Source organism: Loxodonta africana, chromosome 5, assembly GCF_030014295.1.
Source record: "Loxodonta africana isolate mLoxAfr1 chromosome 5, mLoxAfr1.hap2, whole genome shotgun sequence".
NCBI lineage: Eukaryota > Metazoa > Chordata > Mammalia > Proboscidea > Elephantidae > Loxodonta > Loxodonta africana.
In genome coordinates, this window is record NC_087346.1 from 155852749 (window position 1) to 155871232 (window position 18484).

Genomic DNA, 18484 nt, shown 5'->3' on the forward strand with positions numbered 1-18484 from the left:
AGAGTATGTACCAAAGGCCTTGTAAATATGCATATTCTCTGACAAAGCAATTCGCTACCAGAAATTTCTCAACAGGACAGACTGCGGGTGGACACAGCGATGGACAGACGCTCACAGACGTGATGCTGGGTGCCACCTGCACACCCACAACAGGGATGGTGATACAAATACAGCAGTCGCAGAAGGGACCGCCGGCAATCTTTGTAACAGATGCTTCAGGAGCGGGGAAGAACCACCGGACACAGAAAATGCTCATGATATGTTACGGGTAAAAGAAGTTGGGAAGGAAAAGTTCGTAAAGTACAAAATCATGTCACAAAACACACACGCCGCAGGAGAAGAAGAAAAAGCAGAGTGTGGTCAACACGGACGTGGCTGCTCTCTCTCAGGAGTAAGCCTGTGGGCAGGCCTGGCAATCACTGCATCTCTGTACTACACACCAAATAAGGGAAAGTGAGTCAGAAGCCAAGACCCCAAGTGCCTGCTGGTCTTGTCTCTGCTTGAGCCTCATGGCTGTAGTCACATCGAGTGCTGGCCTGTGGCAGTCCTGACTACTTTCTGGGGGGTGTTATGGTTGTGTTATTTGTAAAATGGGAAAATAATCCGATAATTTAAAGGCACCAAACCACACAGGTGCATCCCCAGCCTGGGAGCCCAAGCAATCCCTGCTGGGCACAGCAGTGGCCAGCGGCACCCTACCTTCTGCAGCAGGCTTGGGGGCTGGCACAGACGCTGCAGCCTCAGCCCAGGTATCCCATCCTCCTAAGAGGTCCGGGTGGCTGGAGGAGGCGGTCATCCTGCTGGGTTCTGCTGGTAGATCCCCTGGGAAGAAAATGCCGGAAGAGAACAGCATTCTTTACAGCCTGTCTGTCCCGCCCACCCCTCCTGTGGGGCAGCCCCTTCACACGTTCACATCGCCGCACTCCTGTCACCACGGTCACACACGTGCCCACACATCACATCTGGGCAGGGATGCCTGGGTGAAGGCCCTCTCTGGAGACACCAGTTCTCACAGCCTCCCTCCACTAGTCAGCATGACGCAGCACAGGCTGGAAGGTGCCTCCAGAGAGGGCCTCCATGATGACTGCCTGTACAGCTGGTCCCGGAGGGGCTGTTCTCCTCATAGGACTGTGCTGTGCCCATGCCACAGGCAGCAGGGCTCAGGCTGGCCAGCCCCTTACACACTGACCTGGGGCCACCAGGGGTGGCTGGGTGAGGGGGAGAGGCAGGTGAGCACGGAGCCCTGTGGCTGCTGGGTGTATAGGGCCAGGGCCCCACTGCCCTCAGCATGCAGGGTGTCTGGTCTCTGGCTGCAGCCTTGGCCCCGTGGGACCCAGAGACGCTCATTTGTGCCCTGATCTGACCACTGGATGTGACCATGGTTGGCGCACAGTGAAGTTCATGAGATGACGAAAACTAGAATCTCCATGTCAGTTGTCCCAGGGTCTTCAAAGACACCACTGCTGCCTCCTACACCTGCCAGGTGTGCTCAGGTCCCTCACACTCACACATGCCTGAAGGTGCCTTCACACGCACCTTCCCACCCTTTCCTAAAACCTGGCAGGGCATGCGGTAGTCAGGACGCTGGGCTGGTGGCGTCTCCGTCCCAGGGGACAGATGATCTGCGGGCCCCTCCCTCAGGGCCCGCACCCAGCCCGGCAGTCCTGGCACCTGGGCACATGGTGTCTTTTTTGTCTGCCCTCCTCTCACTGTTGCTAGTGCCAGCACTGCTAGGAGCCTATTCTCCAATCTGTCCACCCACAACCCGTCCGCACATGGTCGCCACGAGCTTCCTACGATGCACGCCAGACCTGCCAAAGCATCTGCTTGAACCCTCAGGAGCTGAGGACCACAGAGCCTGGCCCCAGGCGTTCCCCGGCTTTTCTGGGCCCCTGCTGTCCCCTGGCCCACAGCTTCTGGCCTGCACCCTCTCCCAGCCATGGACTCTCCTGGCCTGCACCCTTTCCCAGCCGTGGTCTCTCCTGGGCCACAACCTCTCCTGGCCTGCACTCTCTCCCAGCCGTGGACTCTCCTGGCCCATAGCCTCTACTGGCCTGCACCCTCTCCCAGCTGTGGACTCTCCTGGCCTGCACCCTCTCCCAGCCATGGACTCTCCTGGCCCATAGCCTCTCCTGGCCTGCACCCTCTCCCAGCCATGGACGCTCCTTGGCCCATGCTGTCTCCTGGCCTACAGCCTCTCCTGGCCTGCACCCTCTCCCAGCTGTGGACTCTCCTGGCCTGCACCCTCTCCCAGCCATGGACGCTCCTGGCCCATAGCCTCTCCTGGCCTGCACCCTCTCCCAGCCATGGACGCTCCTTGGCCCATGCTGTCTCCTGGCCTACAGCCTCTCCTGGCCTGCACCCTCTCCCAGCCATGGACGCTCCTTGGCCCATGCTGTCTCCTGGCCTACAGCCTCTCCTGGCCTGCACCCTCTCCCAGCCGTGGACTCTACTGGCCCATGCCAACTCCTAGCCCACAGCCTCTACTGGCCTACACCCTCTCCCAGCTATGGACTCTCCTGGCCTACGGCCTCTCCTGGTCCGCATCCTCTCCCAGCCCGTGCCAACTCCTGGCCCATGCCAACTCCTGGCCCACAACCTCTCCTGGCCTGCACCTTTCTCCCATCCATGGACTCTCTTGGCCCATGCTGTCTCTCAGCCTGCTCCGTCTCTGGTGTGGCCTCACTCTCAGCTCTGCTCCAGCCATGCAGACCTCTCTCTGTTGGAACGAGCCAATCCAGTCACTCCTCGGGCCTGCCTGGGAACATACCCATCTCCAATGCCCTCATGCTATGATCTCTTCCCAACACTTGCTCCCTGGATTCTTCTGTCCCCCACCGTCCCCTCGCCCTGCCCCACACCAGCCCCATGCGAAGGTGGCTGTGATGACCTTGTTCACTGCCCAGCCCTGGAGCTCAGAGGGACCTTGCCTATGGGTGGGCCCTCCAGAGACCCCTGCTGAACAGCATGCAGGACAAGGACGTGCAGAGAAAGCTGAGCAGTAGCTGCAGGAATGGCCAGGAGGGAAGGAAGGGAAGAGAAGGGCCCAGTCCCTGTAAGTCCCCAGGCAGATGGCAGCTCTGGGCTGACCTTCCCCACTGCTGGTGTCCAGGCCATGTGTGGGCACCACTGGCATCATCTCAGAGATGGTGCACAGGAGCTGGGCAGGACCTCAGTGGGCCTGGACCACTGGGAGCACACCGAGATGCTAGGGGGCAGCGCTGGGCCCTGTAAGGCCTCCTGTCATGCCCAGAGTGAGCAGAACTACCCTAGAGCACGAGAGGCCATGCGGTCAGAGGGTGGCGCTGGGACTCGCACATGCCCGCAAGGCCCCGCCCCCAAATCCACTTTATCCTCTACCATCCAGCTGGGAGGCGTGGCACGCCCATTCTGGCTCATGTGCTGTGAATACCTTAAATCTACTGCTACACCTGTTTTCAGACAATCAACCTGAAAACCCGCCTTCCAGCCCCCAGATGTCCTCAGGAACCAGCCAGCATCAAACAAGTAAGACCGAGACCACACAGAAGCAGATTCTCATGCTCTGCCAGAGGCGGAAAAACGTAGTTTCTAGAAACACAAGACCTCCCGCAGGTCCGTGGCTCAGAGCTCCGGGCTGTGTGAGGGCCACAGGCCGGGGCTTACCCAGGTGCAGGAAGTCCGAGCTGCAGGACAGGGGCGGGGCGCTGTGGGCGGAGGGGAATGCAGTAGGCAGCGTGGCTGCGGCTGAGGAGTCAGGATGAAGAAACTCGCCAAAGAGATCAGGGTTGGAGCAGGTCTGAGCGTCTGAGTCAGCTGCCATCAGGAATGGGTCGAATGGGTCAGCTAGGGGCAAAGACAGCAAAAAAGGCCCACGGCCATTAGAGGAAGGCAGCACGGAGTTAGAGGTTTCATAAGTGAGTATTTACAACTTGTGTGAGGTAAATGACCTGGTTTTACCACAAGTAAGGTGGCCTTTGTCCTGAGCTCTGGGGAAATAACCCTGGAGTAACGAGGGTGCCGTGGTCTGGGACTTCCAGGCCATGCCTGAGGATTTGTGCTGGTGAATGGGGGCTGGCCAGATCAGCAAGTACTCACCTGGGAGGCTGATATCAAGTAGCCCCAGGAGGCATGGTTTAGCCTCTCATGCAGGACTGGCTGATAAAAGCCCTGAGCACAGAGGCTCAGAGAGCTTCCCGGTTGGTGAGAACACCTGCTCTTGGGAGGGTAGTGCAACCTTTGGGACATGGAAGCTCTGTGCCGGGCCCTTGCCCTATACATCTCTTTCTTTGTGTCCTTTCTGGCTGTAATAAACCTATAGTCCTAAGTATGGTGTATTCTCCGTGAATTCTGTGAGTCATTCCAGTGAGTTATTGAACAAAGGGGCAGTGGGAGCCAGCAGGTCAGAAAATAAGGGTGTCACGTGGACTCCCGTGCTTGTGGCTGGCATCCTGAAGGGGTAGTAGGAAACCAGCCCTGAATTGGTGGTCAGAAGGTCAGAGGTTGGGGTGTCATGTGGACTCCAGGGATCTCCTCGGAGTAGGAGCCCTACTGTGTCTCCTGGCCCCCCTACGGACTGGCAGCAGCTCAGTCCGCTGTGGTGTGACTGACTCTTTCCACCTCCACCCGACAGTCTGAGTGGCCCTTCACCACTGTGCCCAGGTCACACTCTCAGGTTCTTGCTTCCTCCTCCTCTGTCCTGCCTGTCACCTCTGCCCAGCCTCTCACTGGAAGTGCACTGGGCCTTGGACGGCCCCTCTGCTGTTCCTCCAGGCTGGGGGCCCGGGACGGGTGGAGAGCACCACACCCCCAGGAGGGGGGCCTAGGACAGACAACTCTGCACCCCTTGGAAGGCGGCCAGGGATAGACAGAGCACCACATCCCCTGCAGGGGGGCCCAGGACAGAGCTCACCATACTCCCTGGAGGGGAGCCCAGGACAGACAGCGAGCACAATATCCCCTGGAGGGGGCTTGGGACAGACAGAGAGCACAGCATCCCCTGGAAGGGGGGCCAGAATGGACAGAGAGCACGGCACCCCCTCAAAGTCCCCTCCCCGAGGCACGTTTTCCTTCCTCTGAGACAACAGCGCTGATGTACACGTCTACAACATCCAGACTGATCACCATGTACAAGAAAGCACGTCCCCATGGGAACAAGGCACACATACCAGCTGCAGCGGACCCCTCACAGGGGGCGCTCTGAGCTCCTGGGGGAGCACTGGGGCCGGGGAAGAAGAGCGCAGCCTCTCCGCCAAGCAGGTCGCCCGTGGGCCCCTCGGGAGCAGCCGCAGAGGGCACAAAGAGACCGCTGAGCAGGTCAGCATTGCTGGAGGAGCCTCCGGCACCCTGCGCAGGGAGCACGGGCTCCGGCTCCACCTCCGAGTGCAGCCCCAGCAGGTCCACGCTGTCCTCTGGCGTGGGCTCCTGCAGTGGGGAGGGTGTCTCAGCCGCGAAAATCAGGTCCTGCTCTTCGGCCATTCCTGCACAGCCCGACACGTCCTCCTCGGCTGTGACCTCCTGACTCTCACCGGAGAAGGCGGCAGAGGCGGCAGCTTCCTCATCCGACAGTTCACTCTCATCTTTGTCTTCACTCAGTGCGGACTGGCTCTCCTTCAGAAAGTTGTTTTCGACACTAGTTTCTGATTCCTTCCCTTCTGTGAAAAGAACACAAGAGCACAAGCCGACGGGTCAGGAGATACATGTGTCAGATCCCACTATGGCGCCCCGGGTGTTCATGACCCCGACCCAGAACGTAGAACCCCAGCCCCTCTGTCTGCAGCAGGACCCAGGCCACGGCCTCAGGGGCTTCCTGGTTGGAGGAGGGGGAGGCGGAACGAGGGATGGGGAGGGGGGAGGGGGGAGGATGAGGAGGAGAAAGAGGAAGAGGATGAGGAGGACAAGGAGGAGGAAGACAATGAGAAGGATGAAGATGAGGAAGAGGAAGAGAAGGGGGAGGAAGAGAATGATAAGGAAGGCGAAGAAGAGGAGAAGGCAGAGGATGGAGAGAAGGATGAAGAGGAGGAAGAGGATGAGGAGGAGGAGGAAGATGAGGAGGAGGAAGAGAAAGTGGAGTAGGAGGAGGAGGAGGAAAGGGAGGAGAAGGGAGAGGGAGAGGAGAAGGAGGGAGAGGGAGAGAGAAGGAGGAAGAGGAAGAGCAGGGAGAGGGAGAGGAGGACGAGGAGGGAGAGGGAGAGGAGGGAGAGGGAGAGAGGAGGGAGAGGAAGAGGAGGAAAAGGAAGAGGGAGAGGACGAGGAGGAGGGAGAAGAGGGAGAGGAAGAGGAGGGAATGGGAGAGGGGGAGGAGGGAGAGGGAGAGGAGGAGGAGGGAGAGGGAGAGGAGGAGGAGGAGGAGGAGGAAGCAGGAGAAGAGGAGGAGGCACAGCTCCCACAGCACACTGCAGCAGTGGGAGCGCTGGCCAGGAGCCCTTTTCCAATCAGGAAGCTCAACTCTGAGCAGAGACGGAGCTGAGGCGGCTGGGGGAGGTGGCATGCAGAGGTGGTCTGGTGGTGGCGTGGCCCCTCAGAGCAAAGGGGGAGCCAAGGGGCAGGGACCAGAAAATGTGGAAGAGATGCTGAGGGACCACCAGGCCAGGTGCCTGCGACTCGGTGCAGGAGCACAAAGCAGGCTGCAGATGATTCCAGATTGAGCAAGGCACATGGGGGCCCTGGAAGTGGGACAGGAGAGGGAGGGCAGAGAAGGTTTCAAGACAAAAACAGCCAGGCTGGGCCAGCAGGCAATGGGCAGAACCTGGGGAGAGGAGGTGCCCAGTATACTTCGTGGAGGCCATCTTTCCCAGGACATTGCCCGCCACAGCACTGACAATGACACCTACCCTCTGTGGGACACTGCCCACCACAGTGCTGACCGTGATCCCCACCTTCTGCGGGACACTGTCCACCTCAGCGCTGACCGTGACCCCCACCCTCTGCAGGATACCACCCACCATAGCACTGATCATGACTCCTACCCTCCTCAGGACACTGCCCACCACAGCACTGTCCATGACCCTTACCCTCCACAGGACACTGTCCACCACAGTGCTGACCGTGACACCCACCCTCTGCAGGACACTGCCCACCACAGCACTATCACCCCACCCTCTGCAAGACACTGTGCACCACAGCACTGACCGTGACCCCTACCCTCCATGGGACATCATCCACCACAGTACTGACCATGACACCCACCCTCTGTGGGACACTGCTCACTATAGCACTAACCATGACACCCACCCTCTACAGGACACTGTTCACCACAGCACCGACCACGAGCCCCATTCTCCGTGGGACACCGTCCACCATAGTGGTGACAAAGACCCCTACCCCTCCGCAGGACACCGCCCACCACAGAGCTGGTCACGACCCCACCCTCTGTGGGACACTGCCCACCACAGCGCTGACCAGTCATGCCCTCAATTTCCTATAACATACGGTGTTTTCGCCAGGACTGCCCCACCTAGTGTGGTGTCTGACGTAGGCGTCAGAATGTGGGCTGATGTCCTAGGAGGGGCCAGAGCCCCCACCCCCCGCCCAGTTCAGTAACTGTTCTCAGCCTCTCATTTGGGCTCTACCTCAAACGGGCCTGTGTTCAGGGCTCTGTATTTCTGTCAGTGATCTCCAGACTGCCTCAGTGCCCCCAGCTCACAGGGGTGGGGGGCCAAGCCTCCTGAGCCAGCTCGGGGTGAGATGCAGACTTCACCCTGAGAGCAGAAGGCCAGAAGGACTAAGACTTGTGGCCTGAGGACAGGGAAGAGGAGGCAGGCACAGTCAGGAGGAATAGGCGAAGGTGGCTTGGACGGGGCAGCATGGCTGTCTTCTCGCATATTCCGTTAGGAGATAGCCAACGGGACATCCACGTGGACATGTGGGTGTCAGCATGAGGTGTGGGCCCTGGGCCTGCCTCCTCGAGTGTGAGGACCTGAGCGGGCCCAATCTGGAACAGTGAGCTCGCTGCCAGCCGCCTTGGGCTGGCACTGGTCACCTGAGCAGGCTGCTCCAGTGGAGCTGACTCTGGCTGGCACAGCAGGCCAGGCCTGGAGGACGCTTCTGAGAAGCAGCAGAGGCCAGGCGGGCGGCAGGACTTGGGGGGCACTGACGGCAGGGGTCCCACCACAGATGGGCGACGGCAGCAGGCGGCGCGAGGCCCCTACCGTGCCAGTCGAGTGTGTGGAGGAGGCTGTTTGTGTCGGTGCTGCTGCTCTGCGCTGAGTCCGACCCCGTGGGCTCCCCTTCCGGGAACCGTGCCGCCGCCTCGGCGTCGTACTGAGCTGTGGAGCCAGGCTGCCTGGGGAGCTCGGGCTTACCTGTCAGGTGAGGGAGGGACAAGTGTCAGGCCACACAGCCCAGGACACAAGCACCTATGGCTTTAACACACCAGCATCGGCGTCAGCTCCGGCGGTGCAGCCCCAGCAACCCCAGTCACCAATCCTAGTGCACACAGCGACCTGAGTCCAGGCCCAGCCGGAGACCTGTGTCCACATCCAAGGTGATGGGGAGGGTCTGCCTGGTGACTGGATCACTGCTGTCCACTCAGCTGCTATCTGGGTCTCACGTACATGTGCACACAGGGGAACCCCCCTACACACACGTGCACACAGCGACCCGAGTCCAGGCCCAGCCAGGAGACCTGTGTCTACATCCAAGACGATGGGGAGGGTCTGCCTGGTGACTGGATCACTGCTGTCCACTCAGCTGCTATCTGGGTCTCATGTACATGTGCACACGGGGGAACCCACACACACACACACGTGCACACATGTGTGCGTGTACAGCTTTCAGTGATACTTAGCTCTCCTCAGATAAGAAAACGTGAAAAATGCAAACCAAGAACGTGAAGACAGACATGATGTGGCCAGCCATCTGAATCCTGAGTCCTACCCGCCAATGCCCTCTTTACACGACTTTTGTTGGAACTACTCTGAGACAAGACAGGATGGATTCAGGCTCCTGTGTCAACCAGGCTATATGGGCGGGGTCACCGCCAAGAATAACAAACTACAATAACTGTGCCAGGGACAGTGAGCAACACTGTGCCAGGCTGGCCCAGGGACAGTGAACAACACTGCACCAGGCTGGCCCAGGGACAGACCTGCCCAAGCTGAGGTCACATTTAAGGTGGACGTTGCCCAGAAAAGGGAACTCCTGAGTCAGTAAGCAAGTGAGAGCCTACCTGCCTGGGAGGTAGATCCCTCCCGCTGGGTCACAGAGCCCACCCCAGCCCCTCAGAGAAGGGCCCTCAGGCCTAAGGCTGCACAAGAGCAAACTGATGCCCAGTGTTCAGGAACTGGTTCTGTGTTTCTGCCCACACGTGGGACAAGATAACAGATCTTTCTTCTCAGTCTGGGGGCCACAGGAGCTGTACCTGAGGGGCGAGACCCAGCTGTGGAGAAAGACTCGGCACCACGAGGGCCAGTCTCCATCTGGGAATGGGAGCGGCACGGTGGCCTGGGGAAACAGTGAGCAAGCCTTGGAAAACACCAGTAACCAAGCTCTTCCTTTCACTGGGTCTTAAGCCAGTTTCACTACGGAGTTTTAAAGACAAGGCTTTCTGAAACTCGTCCTGCACTGCAAGGCCACACTGCACCCACTGTGGAGAAGAACGGAGCACCTGGAAAAGGTGTGCTCCTACAGCCCGACCACGGCAGAGCATGCACGCCAGGTGGAGGCACAACACCTCGAGGAGACCCGAGGCCTCTCAAAGCCCGACCCAGGCCCCAACTGGGGCTCCTGCCTGCTCCCAGGGGAGCTCTACCCCAGGCACGGGTAGGGAGCACGGGGGTGCATGAGAGGCACCTCTGAGCCCCCAGGGCCAGCCCTACTTGGGCAGAGGTGGGGATACAGGGGCTGCTGTGGAAAGAGAGCTCCAGCTGACAGGCTCAGGGAGCAGCCCGGGCTCCTGATGCATTTTTCACTTGGTGACAGCCATTAGAGTGGGTGAACCCTGAAGAACACACGGACAACAAAGGAAGCCCATCACTTACCAAATTTGGACAGGCTGTCCTGCTGCTCCTCCCGGCTGGAGAACAGGATTTTGGGATTGAGCCCCTTCATGCTCAGGCTATCCCATGGTGGGGCCTCTCGGCTCGGCCGGTCGCGGGGCTCCACCTCCACCTCGAGGTTCACTTGGAACAGATCGGGGTACTTCTCTTGGATGTCACATGCGTCCAGGTCATACCTGAAATGTTGAGCATCAGACACTGTTTACAAAGGTCCACCAAAGCCCTCCACAAGTCATTCCCAAGTTTATAGCAAACGGAAGTGTGGACAGAAGATTGTCTCCTCGGGCGGGGAGGCACCCATGTCGTCGTGCACTGGCTGGGGCTGCTGGGCAATGCCGGCATGGACTCAGGGTGCCTGGGCAGGGCCCAAGAACTTCAACCCCAGGGACTTGCCAAGTGCTTGGTGAGCACGGACTCTGCTCTGGCCACGCAAGAAGCCACAGGAGTGCTATGAGAAAGGAGCCCGCCCACACTCCTGCCTGCAGGGTCCTTGTGCCCAGCTGGTCACACACACGGAGGCATGCAGCCATTTCAGTAGGGTCCCATGTGTCGGTGCTCAAAACATTGGGCACATCCGAGGAGGCCCACGCAATGGGCCCTTCTGCTCAGGGCCACCCGCTTCGTCCTCACAGGATGACTGACCCACTCCTGACATTAAGGTAAGGTTCTCCCGGACTGTTGATGATGGAGAGCACTGGGTCTGGGCTCCACCCAGAGCCCGGACGTTCACTCACGCGTGCTCTCCGCAGACTGCTCTCCATAGAGTGGTGAAGGCCGTGCCTGGCCACTGCCAGGAATCGCAAAGGTGGGCTTCATGCCCAAGAGCAGGGAGGATGGTTCCTGTGAGGCAGGCACAGCAGACACGAAGTCTCTACGTCCCAGGCAGGCAGGTAGGCTCCTCATTGGCTGTGTGTACCTCCATGCCACCGACGTCCAGCAGGGGTTGACTCAACGAGGCAGGTCCTCCTCAGATATGTGCATCACCAAGCAGCCAACATCCAGCAGGGGGTGGCCCCATAAGGCAGATCCTCCCCAGATGTGTGCATGGCCATGCCGCTGACAACTAGCAGGGGACGGCCCCAGGAGGCAGCTCCTCCTCAGATGTGTGTACCACCATGCTGCCGACATCTAGCAGGGGGTGACTGCACAAGGCAGGTCCTCCTCAGATGTGTGCACCGCTATGTGGCCGATATCCAGCAGGGGGCTGCTCCACCAGGTAGGTCCTCCTCAGATGTTTGCACCACCATGCGGCCAACATCCAGCAGGGGGCGATGACACAAGGCAGATCTTCCTCAGATGTGTGCCCCACTATGCTGCAGATGTCCAGCAGGGGACAACCCCACAAGGCAGGTCCTCAGGTTCGATGTCCACTGCCATGCAGCCAATCATATAAGCCCCATCTGCACCCCTTGGGGGTGGGGTGGACCTTCACCCTTTCTGCGTGACTAGTTTCCAGGAGGGTGCCAGACCCAGAACCACTCACCGGACATCTACACACATACTGTGATGGATTAGTTGGTTCAGATCAGGTTCCTTTGGGATCTCAAATGCATTTGTCCGTAAAAATGATGTCCACTCTGGTGAAATCCCCAGACTATCAGGAGGTACCTTGATAACGAAGACCTCTGGGACCCAGACACCAGGGACTGGGAATAGGGTGCCAACATGGCCCTGAGTCTCCAGGAACTGCTCTGAGTACCTGTCCAGGTGGCCCCAGGGATGTGTGGAGACACGGGAAAACAAAGGCATTCATCACTCTCTGTGAGGAATCCAGGGGACCTGAACAGGTAAGTGATCTTGGCTGCCAGCTCACTGACCTGCCCTCATTCCTGCTCCACATCTCTCTAGGGAATCCCAGTATTTTCCTAAGATGGTCTCTGATGACATTTTCACCAACCATGTTGATAAATCGAGTTCTTCAGCTGGGCTCAGCCTCCCAATGTTTGCCTTATTTTACACTAATGTCTGTATGGAAACCCTGGTGGCATAGTGGTTAAGTGCTACAGCTGCTAACCGAAAGGTCGGCAGTTCAAATCCACCAGCTGTTCCTTGGAAACTCTATGGGGCAGTTCTACTCTGTCCTATAGGGTCGCTATGAGTCGGAATCGACTCGACGGCAGTGGGTTTGGTTTGGGTAATGTCTGTCTGTCTGTTGTTGTTAGGTGCCGTCCAGCTGATTTGGACTCACAGTGACCCCATGTGACAGAGTAGAACTGCCCATAGGGTTTCCTTGGCTGTAATCTTTACGGGAGCAGATCGCCAGGCCTTTTCTCCTGAGAGCTGCTGGGTGGTTCGGACTGCCCACTTTCTGGTTAGCAGCCGAGCACTTAACCACTGTGCCACCAGGGCTCTTATGCATTACGATAATCACTCCAAAACAAAAACACTTTTAACAATGGACCGAGGAGGGGGCAGCAGTGACAGGGCGGTGACACTGGTCGGGTAGAGCAGCAAAGCTGAGACTGGTTTTATTTACTTCTCTGGACTTCACACAATTAACAAGCACGTGTTATTTTAAAATGTAAAGCACATTAGGTTTTAGTATTCTCTCAGGCCCCCCACCTTACCCCAAATATAATTCCTCTGTGGAAGGGGAGGAAACCAGTACAGTGACCTGGGTTGGCAAGAAGCGACTCCACCTTGAAGAAGCATTTCCGCTCCTATCGTCCTGGGTCAAAATCCAGAAGGCAGGGGCGAGCTTCACGTCTGGAGAGAGGCCCACCTGCTCTGCACATGCCCTCCTCAGCGGCCTCTCTGGCCCACACAGCCCTAGCCCAAAGAGACCAAGGCAGGTGTCCTTTCATATCACGGGCTGCCCGTCCAAAATCCAAGAGACAGTAGAGGTGAGTGCTCAGCCAGGTGTGAACAGCTAACACAGGAAGTCCTGGGTTAGAGTTAGCAGCGATCGTGAGGCCCACAAAGGGGTCAGCAAGTACTGGGAAAGCCCCAAGAGGCCAGTGAGGCCAGCTCACCAGGATAGCCCGCCCTCTCACCCCCAGAGACTACAGGCTGGGCCTGCCTGGCTTAGCAGGGTCTGTGAGCAGGGCAGCAGCACCCACAGCCCCTGACGGCCATGTGGGAAGGAGCAGGGCAGACAGCAAGGGGAGGAGAGGCAAGGGAGCCACATAACCTCTGCAGGGCCCGGTGGTGGCTAGTTGCAGTCAGCTCAGCTCCGTGGGGAGAGAATGGCCTTGGGGACAGTTCCAGGGCACCACGCTGGGTGGAGGTGCTGGGGGCCACGCATCATGAGGCCTGGAGGACAGCCTCCCACCCCAGCCGCCCTGGAGTCTGCAGGCTAGCCTGGGCCTGCCTGGCTCAGCCCAGTGGGCACTGAGGGAACAATGCAGCGTCTGTGAGCACAGCAGCAGCACTCAAGGTCCCTGATTTCAGGAGGCCCCCACACCCAGACTCCTCTGGATGAGCACTGGGGGCCTCTGACCTGTCTGGCCAGAAGACAAACATGCTGACCAGCGTGCATCCGAGGCTGAGTGTACTAACCCTCTCGTAGCTCACAGGAGGCTCTCAGGCCTGCTGCATGCCCAGTCACGGACAGTGGACACAGGTCAGGCTTATCTGACGATGGTCTCACACTGTCCTGTTTCAACTGCCTCTGCAAGACAAACCCTGCCCCCAGGACAGGCGCACCTCCACTTTTCTGTATCCATCAGTCACATCAACAGCTTTCTTCTCAATTTAATGAATGAATGAAGTTTTTGGAAGTATACACAGTAACTGCGAAGAATTCGGAGTACACCGTGTTCACTGGTATTCAGATAAAAGCATAGTAATCTTTCCAGCCTCCCCAAAGACCTAAGCCATGATATTTTCAATTGTCTCATATGCATGCAAAAGCTAGACAATGAATAAGAAAAAATGAAGAAGAATGAATGCCTTTCAATCACGGTGTTGGCGAAGAATACTGAATATACCATAGATTGTCAGAAGAATGAACAAATCTGTCTTAGAAGAAATACAGCCAGAGTGCCAGTGTTATCAGAAGGGACCAATGCTTGGAGAAGGACATCATGCTTGGTAAAGTAGAGGGTCAGGGAAAAAGAGGAAGACCCTTGATAAGATGGGCTGACACAGTTGGCTACAACAATGGGCTCAAACCTAACAATCACTGTGAGGATGGCACAGGACCGGGCAGTTTCGTTCTGTTGTACACAGGGTCACTATGAGTCGGAGCTGACTCGATGGCACCTAACAATAACAACAACAAAAGGCTCTCTGTGGACTCTCCAAATCACTGCTCCCCAGAGGCGACAACTACTCGAGTATCTATACCACAGATGAGTTCTGAACGTGGGTTTCTGTGCCCATTCAGATCAGGCTTATGTCTGTGCACGCTGCTTACAAGTTGCAATTGTAGTTTATATAATTAGTTCATATAATAATTATATAATTATTGTCAGTTGTTTGCTCCTTTTCACTGCTGTGTGCCACTCTGTTGTGTGAATATTCCATGATTCATTTACCCATGCGTGTCTGGGCTCCTTCTAACAATATGGAGTCTTCCAATCCATGAACACGGTATATATCCCTTACTTCTTACATTTTGGAGGTTAATTTTTTTTTTCAACAAAGTTTGTAGTTTTTAGAACAAAAGTCTTCCATGTCTTTTGTTATATTTCTTCCTAGGTATGTGATACTTTTTGATGCTACTACAAATAACACGGCTTTTAAAATTTCATTGTCTAATGGCTTGTTGCTGGTATATAGATATAAAATCAACCGTTATATATGAACTCTATACCTAGCAATTTTACTAAATTCTCTTATTCATTCTATTGATTTGTAGGTTCTTCTGGATTTTAGATGTAAAGCCATGCTTGTAGATATACAAAAATAATAGTTTTAACTTCTTCCTTTCCATTCCTTATGCTGTTTCTTTTTCTTGCCCTATTACAGCGGCTAAGAGGCCTGGTAAACTGCTTCCATAAAGATTACAGCCAAGAAAATGCTGATGGGCAGTCCTACCCTCTAAAACATGGAAGTTAGAACTGACTTGATGGCAATGGTTTTGGTTTGGTGTTAGGACCTATGGTAAAATACTGAATAGAAGTAGTGATAATGGAAACTTAGGGGGAAAATGTTGAAACATTTCATCATCAGGTATGATGTCATAGGTTTTCTGCTGAGAATTTTAATGAGAAAGGGGTACTGAATTTTGCCAAATGCTTTATCAATGTAAAGACATACGGTTTTCACCTTTATTCTCTTAATGTGGTGAATTTCACAGACTGATTTTCAAATGTTACACCAGCTTTGTTATTGCTATTTGCTGTTGAACTGGCCCCATTCTCAGGATGGCCCCATTCATTACAGAAGGAAATACTGCCTGGTCCTGTGCCATCCTCATGATCAGCTACAGAGCAGACTGCTGTGACACATAGGGTTTTCTAAAGCAGGTCGCTACACCTTTCTTCTTAGTCTGTCTTAGTCTGGAAGCTCACTGAAACATGTTCTGCATCATAGCAACATGCAAGCCTCCAAGACAGATTGGTGGTGGCTGCGCGCAAGGTGCACTTGCTGGGACTGGAACCTGGGTCTCTGTATGGAAGGCGAGAATTCTACCACTATAACATCAATGCCGCCACTAAACCAACTTAACCTTCCTGAAATAAACCACCTTGGTCAGGATGTATTACCCCTTTAAACGTAACACTAGAGGCAAGTTACTAATATTTTGTTTAAAAGTTTTATATATTTATGAGAGATACCAAAAAACCAAACTCACTGCCATCGAGTCAATTCCAACTCCTGGAGACCCTGTGGGGTTGCCATGAGTCGTAAGAGACATTTTCCTTTCCTATAATGTTGTTATCGGGTTTTGGTAAGGAGGCTACGCTGGCCTCATGATAAAAGAATTAAGAAGTGTTCTCCTTTTTTTCTATTCTCAGGGAGATTCAGTGTAAAATCAGTATAAATTCTTTTTTAAAAGTCTGGAAGAATTCCCTAGTGATGCAGTCTGGACATGGAGTTTGTGGGAAAGTGTTAAGTTATAGGTTACATTTCTTTAACAGATGTGGTACTACTCCAGTTTATGTTCTCTCTTCTTACATGAATGTTCATAACAGCTTTATTTAGCCAAACGCTGAAAATGACCCAAATGTCCATCAACAGGTGAATGGATAGACGAATTACGACACATCCAGGCAGAAGAACAGTCCTCAGCGTTACAAAGGAATAAACCATTGACACCCGCAACAACATGGATCAATCTCAAGATAATTATGCTGAGTGAAATAAGCCAGACCAAAAAAAAAAGGAGTACACGCTGTATGATCGTATTTAGAGAAAACTCTACAATAGACAAGCTAATCTACAGTGGCAGAGAACAGATCAGTGGATGTCTGGGGACTACAGAGGGGGCTCAGGGCATGGAAGCTGGGGAGGTGGGCATAGCGCTCTCAAAGGGGAGCTTTAGGGGACGATGGATATTTTTATTACCATGACTGTGGTGTATTATTTCTTCATGTGTCAGTTCTGATGCAATGATACATTGGATACAAATTGAGAGAATTTGTCCATTATCCCTAAGGTTGCAAATATATTGGCACAAAGTTCTTCATAATATCCTTGCTACCTCTTGCAGAGATGTCTCCTTTTTCTCGTCTAACGTGGGGAACCTGTGTTCTCTCTCCCTCCTTCCTGACCAGATCTGTTAAGGGTTCATTAATTTTATTAATCTCTGAAAAGAGAATCAAAGAACCATCTTTTTTGACTCTATTGGTTTTTCCTATATTTACTTTCTATTTTTATTTACTTTTTTATTGTGCTTTAAGTGAAAGTTTACAATTCAAGTCAGTTTCTCGTACAAAAACGTATGCACACATTGTTATGTGACCCTAGTTGCTCTCCCCATAATGTGACAGCACACTCCTTCTCTCCACCCTGTATCCCCCATGTCCATTCAACCAGCTCCTGCCCCCCTCTGCCTTCTCATCTCACCTCTGGACAGGAGCTGCCCACATAGTCTCGTGTGTCTACTTGAGCTAAGAAGCACACTCCTCATCAGCATCATTTTATGTCTTATAGTCCAGTCTAATCCTTGTCTGAAGAGTTGGCTCTGGGAATGGTTTTAGTTTTGGGCTAACAGACAGTCTAGGGGCCATAACCTCTGGTTCCCTCCAGTCTTAGTCAGACCATTAAGTCTGGTCTTTTTACTAGAATTTGAGGCCTGTATGCTACTTTTCTCCTGCTCCATCAGGGATTCTCTGTTGTGTTCCCTGTCAGGGCAGTCATCGGTGCTTCTTTCCCAGACCCAGTGCCGTCGAGTTGATTCCGACTCATAGCGACCCTATAGGACAGGGGAGAACTGCCCCATAGAGTTTCCAAGGAGCGCCTGGCGGATTTGAACTGCCGACCCTTTGGCTAGCAGCTGTAGCACTTAATCACTACGCCACCAGGGTTTCCGGTGCTTCTTCACTTTCTATTTAATTGAATTCTGTTCCTCTATTACTTCTTCCCACCCATTTTCTTTGGGCTTAATTTGTTATTCTTTCTCTAACTTTCTGAAATGTGAGCTTGATCACTAATTTTCTTTTAATACATGCACTTAAAGTTACGCACTTTTTCTAAACCCTGTTTTAATGCATCCCACAAGTTTTGATACATTATTTTAATCATCATCCAATTAAACATATTTTATTCCACTTGTGTGCTTTTTTGGGGGGCACATGAGGTATTTATGAGTGTGTTACTTAGCTTCCAAACAAGGAGAGATTTTCTAGGTATTTTTCTGTTACTGATTTCTACCTTAATTTCACCTTTTGGAATGTTTTGAGACTTGTTTTTTGACACAGCATATGGTCTATTTTGGTAAATGTTCCACGTGCGCTTGAACAGAATACAATTACTCCAGTTGCTCACTGTAACATTTAAAACCCAGAGCAAGCTGGCTAAGTGTAAAACATCTTCTGTGTCTTTACTGATCTTCCATTTACTTGTGTTGTTAAGTCACGTAGAAGAATGACCGTGTCTACGGATTTGTCGATTTCACGTGTCAGTTCTGTCAATTTTTAAGCTGTGTTATTAGGTGCTCGCAAACAGGATTGTGACATCTTCCCATTTAAAAGTTTTACATCTATATTCATGAGAGATACCAAAAAAACCAAACCCCTTGCCGCTGAGTCGATTCCAACTCGTGGAGATCCTACTGTTTATCTTGGTCTACTCTACCTGATATCGATAGAGAGACATCAGCTCTCTTTTTGCTAATGCTTGCATGATAAGTTCTTTTCCATTATTTAACTTTCAGCATTTCTGGAACTTCATAAACTTTTTAAAAAGTGTGGCTCTTATAAAGGGCATATAGTTGAGTTTTTTTTCTATCCAGTCCAACAGTCTTCATCTTTATTCAGTCTATTTACGTTCAGCATAAAGATACATACAGTTGGATTAAGTCTATCATCTTGCTATTTATTTTCTACCCATCTATTCTTGTCTTCTTCTGGATTTACGACATTTATTATTCCATGTTTTTTCCTCTATTAGCTCTTTAT

General features: G+C 53.7%; 1 protein-coding gene across 4 annotated transcripts in view; it reads right to left on the reverse strand.

Annotated features, from left to right (window-relative positions):
- Window positions 1-18484, reverse strand: part of GAK (cyclin G associated kinase) — a 122713-nt gene that overhangs the window by 12823 nt on the left and 91406 nt on the right. For 3 of the 4 annotated variants that reach the window (XM_064286100.1, XM_064286099.1, XM_064286102.1), the window contains exons 19-23: window positions 9960-10153; window positions 8130-8282; window positions 5148-5633; window positions 3646-3825; window positions 700-822 (exon numbers count right to left, since the gene is read on the reverse strand). In XM_064286100.1, coding sequence (XP_064142170.1) covers window positions 700-822; window positions 3646-3825; window positions 5148-5633; window positions 8130-8282; window positions 9960-10153 — 1136 coding nt within the window. The remainder of the gene's footprint in view (window positions 1-699; window positions 823-3645; window positions 3826-5147; window positions 5634-8129; window positions 8283-9959; window positions 10154-18484) is intronic. The other variant, XM_064286101.1, reaches the window with a different exon arrangement.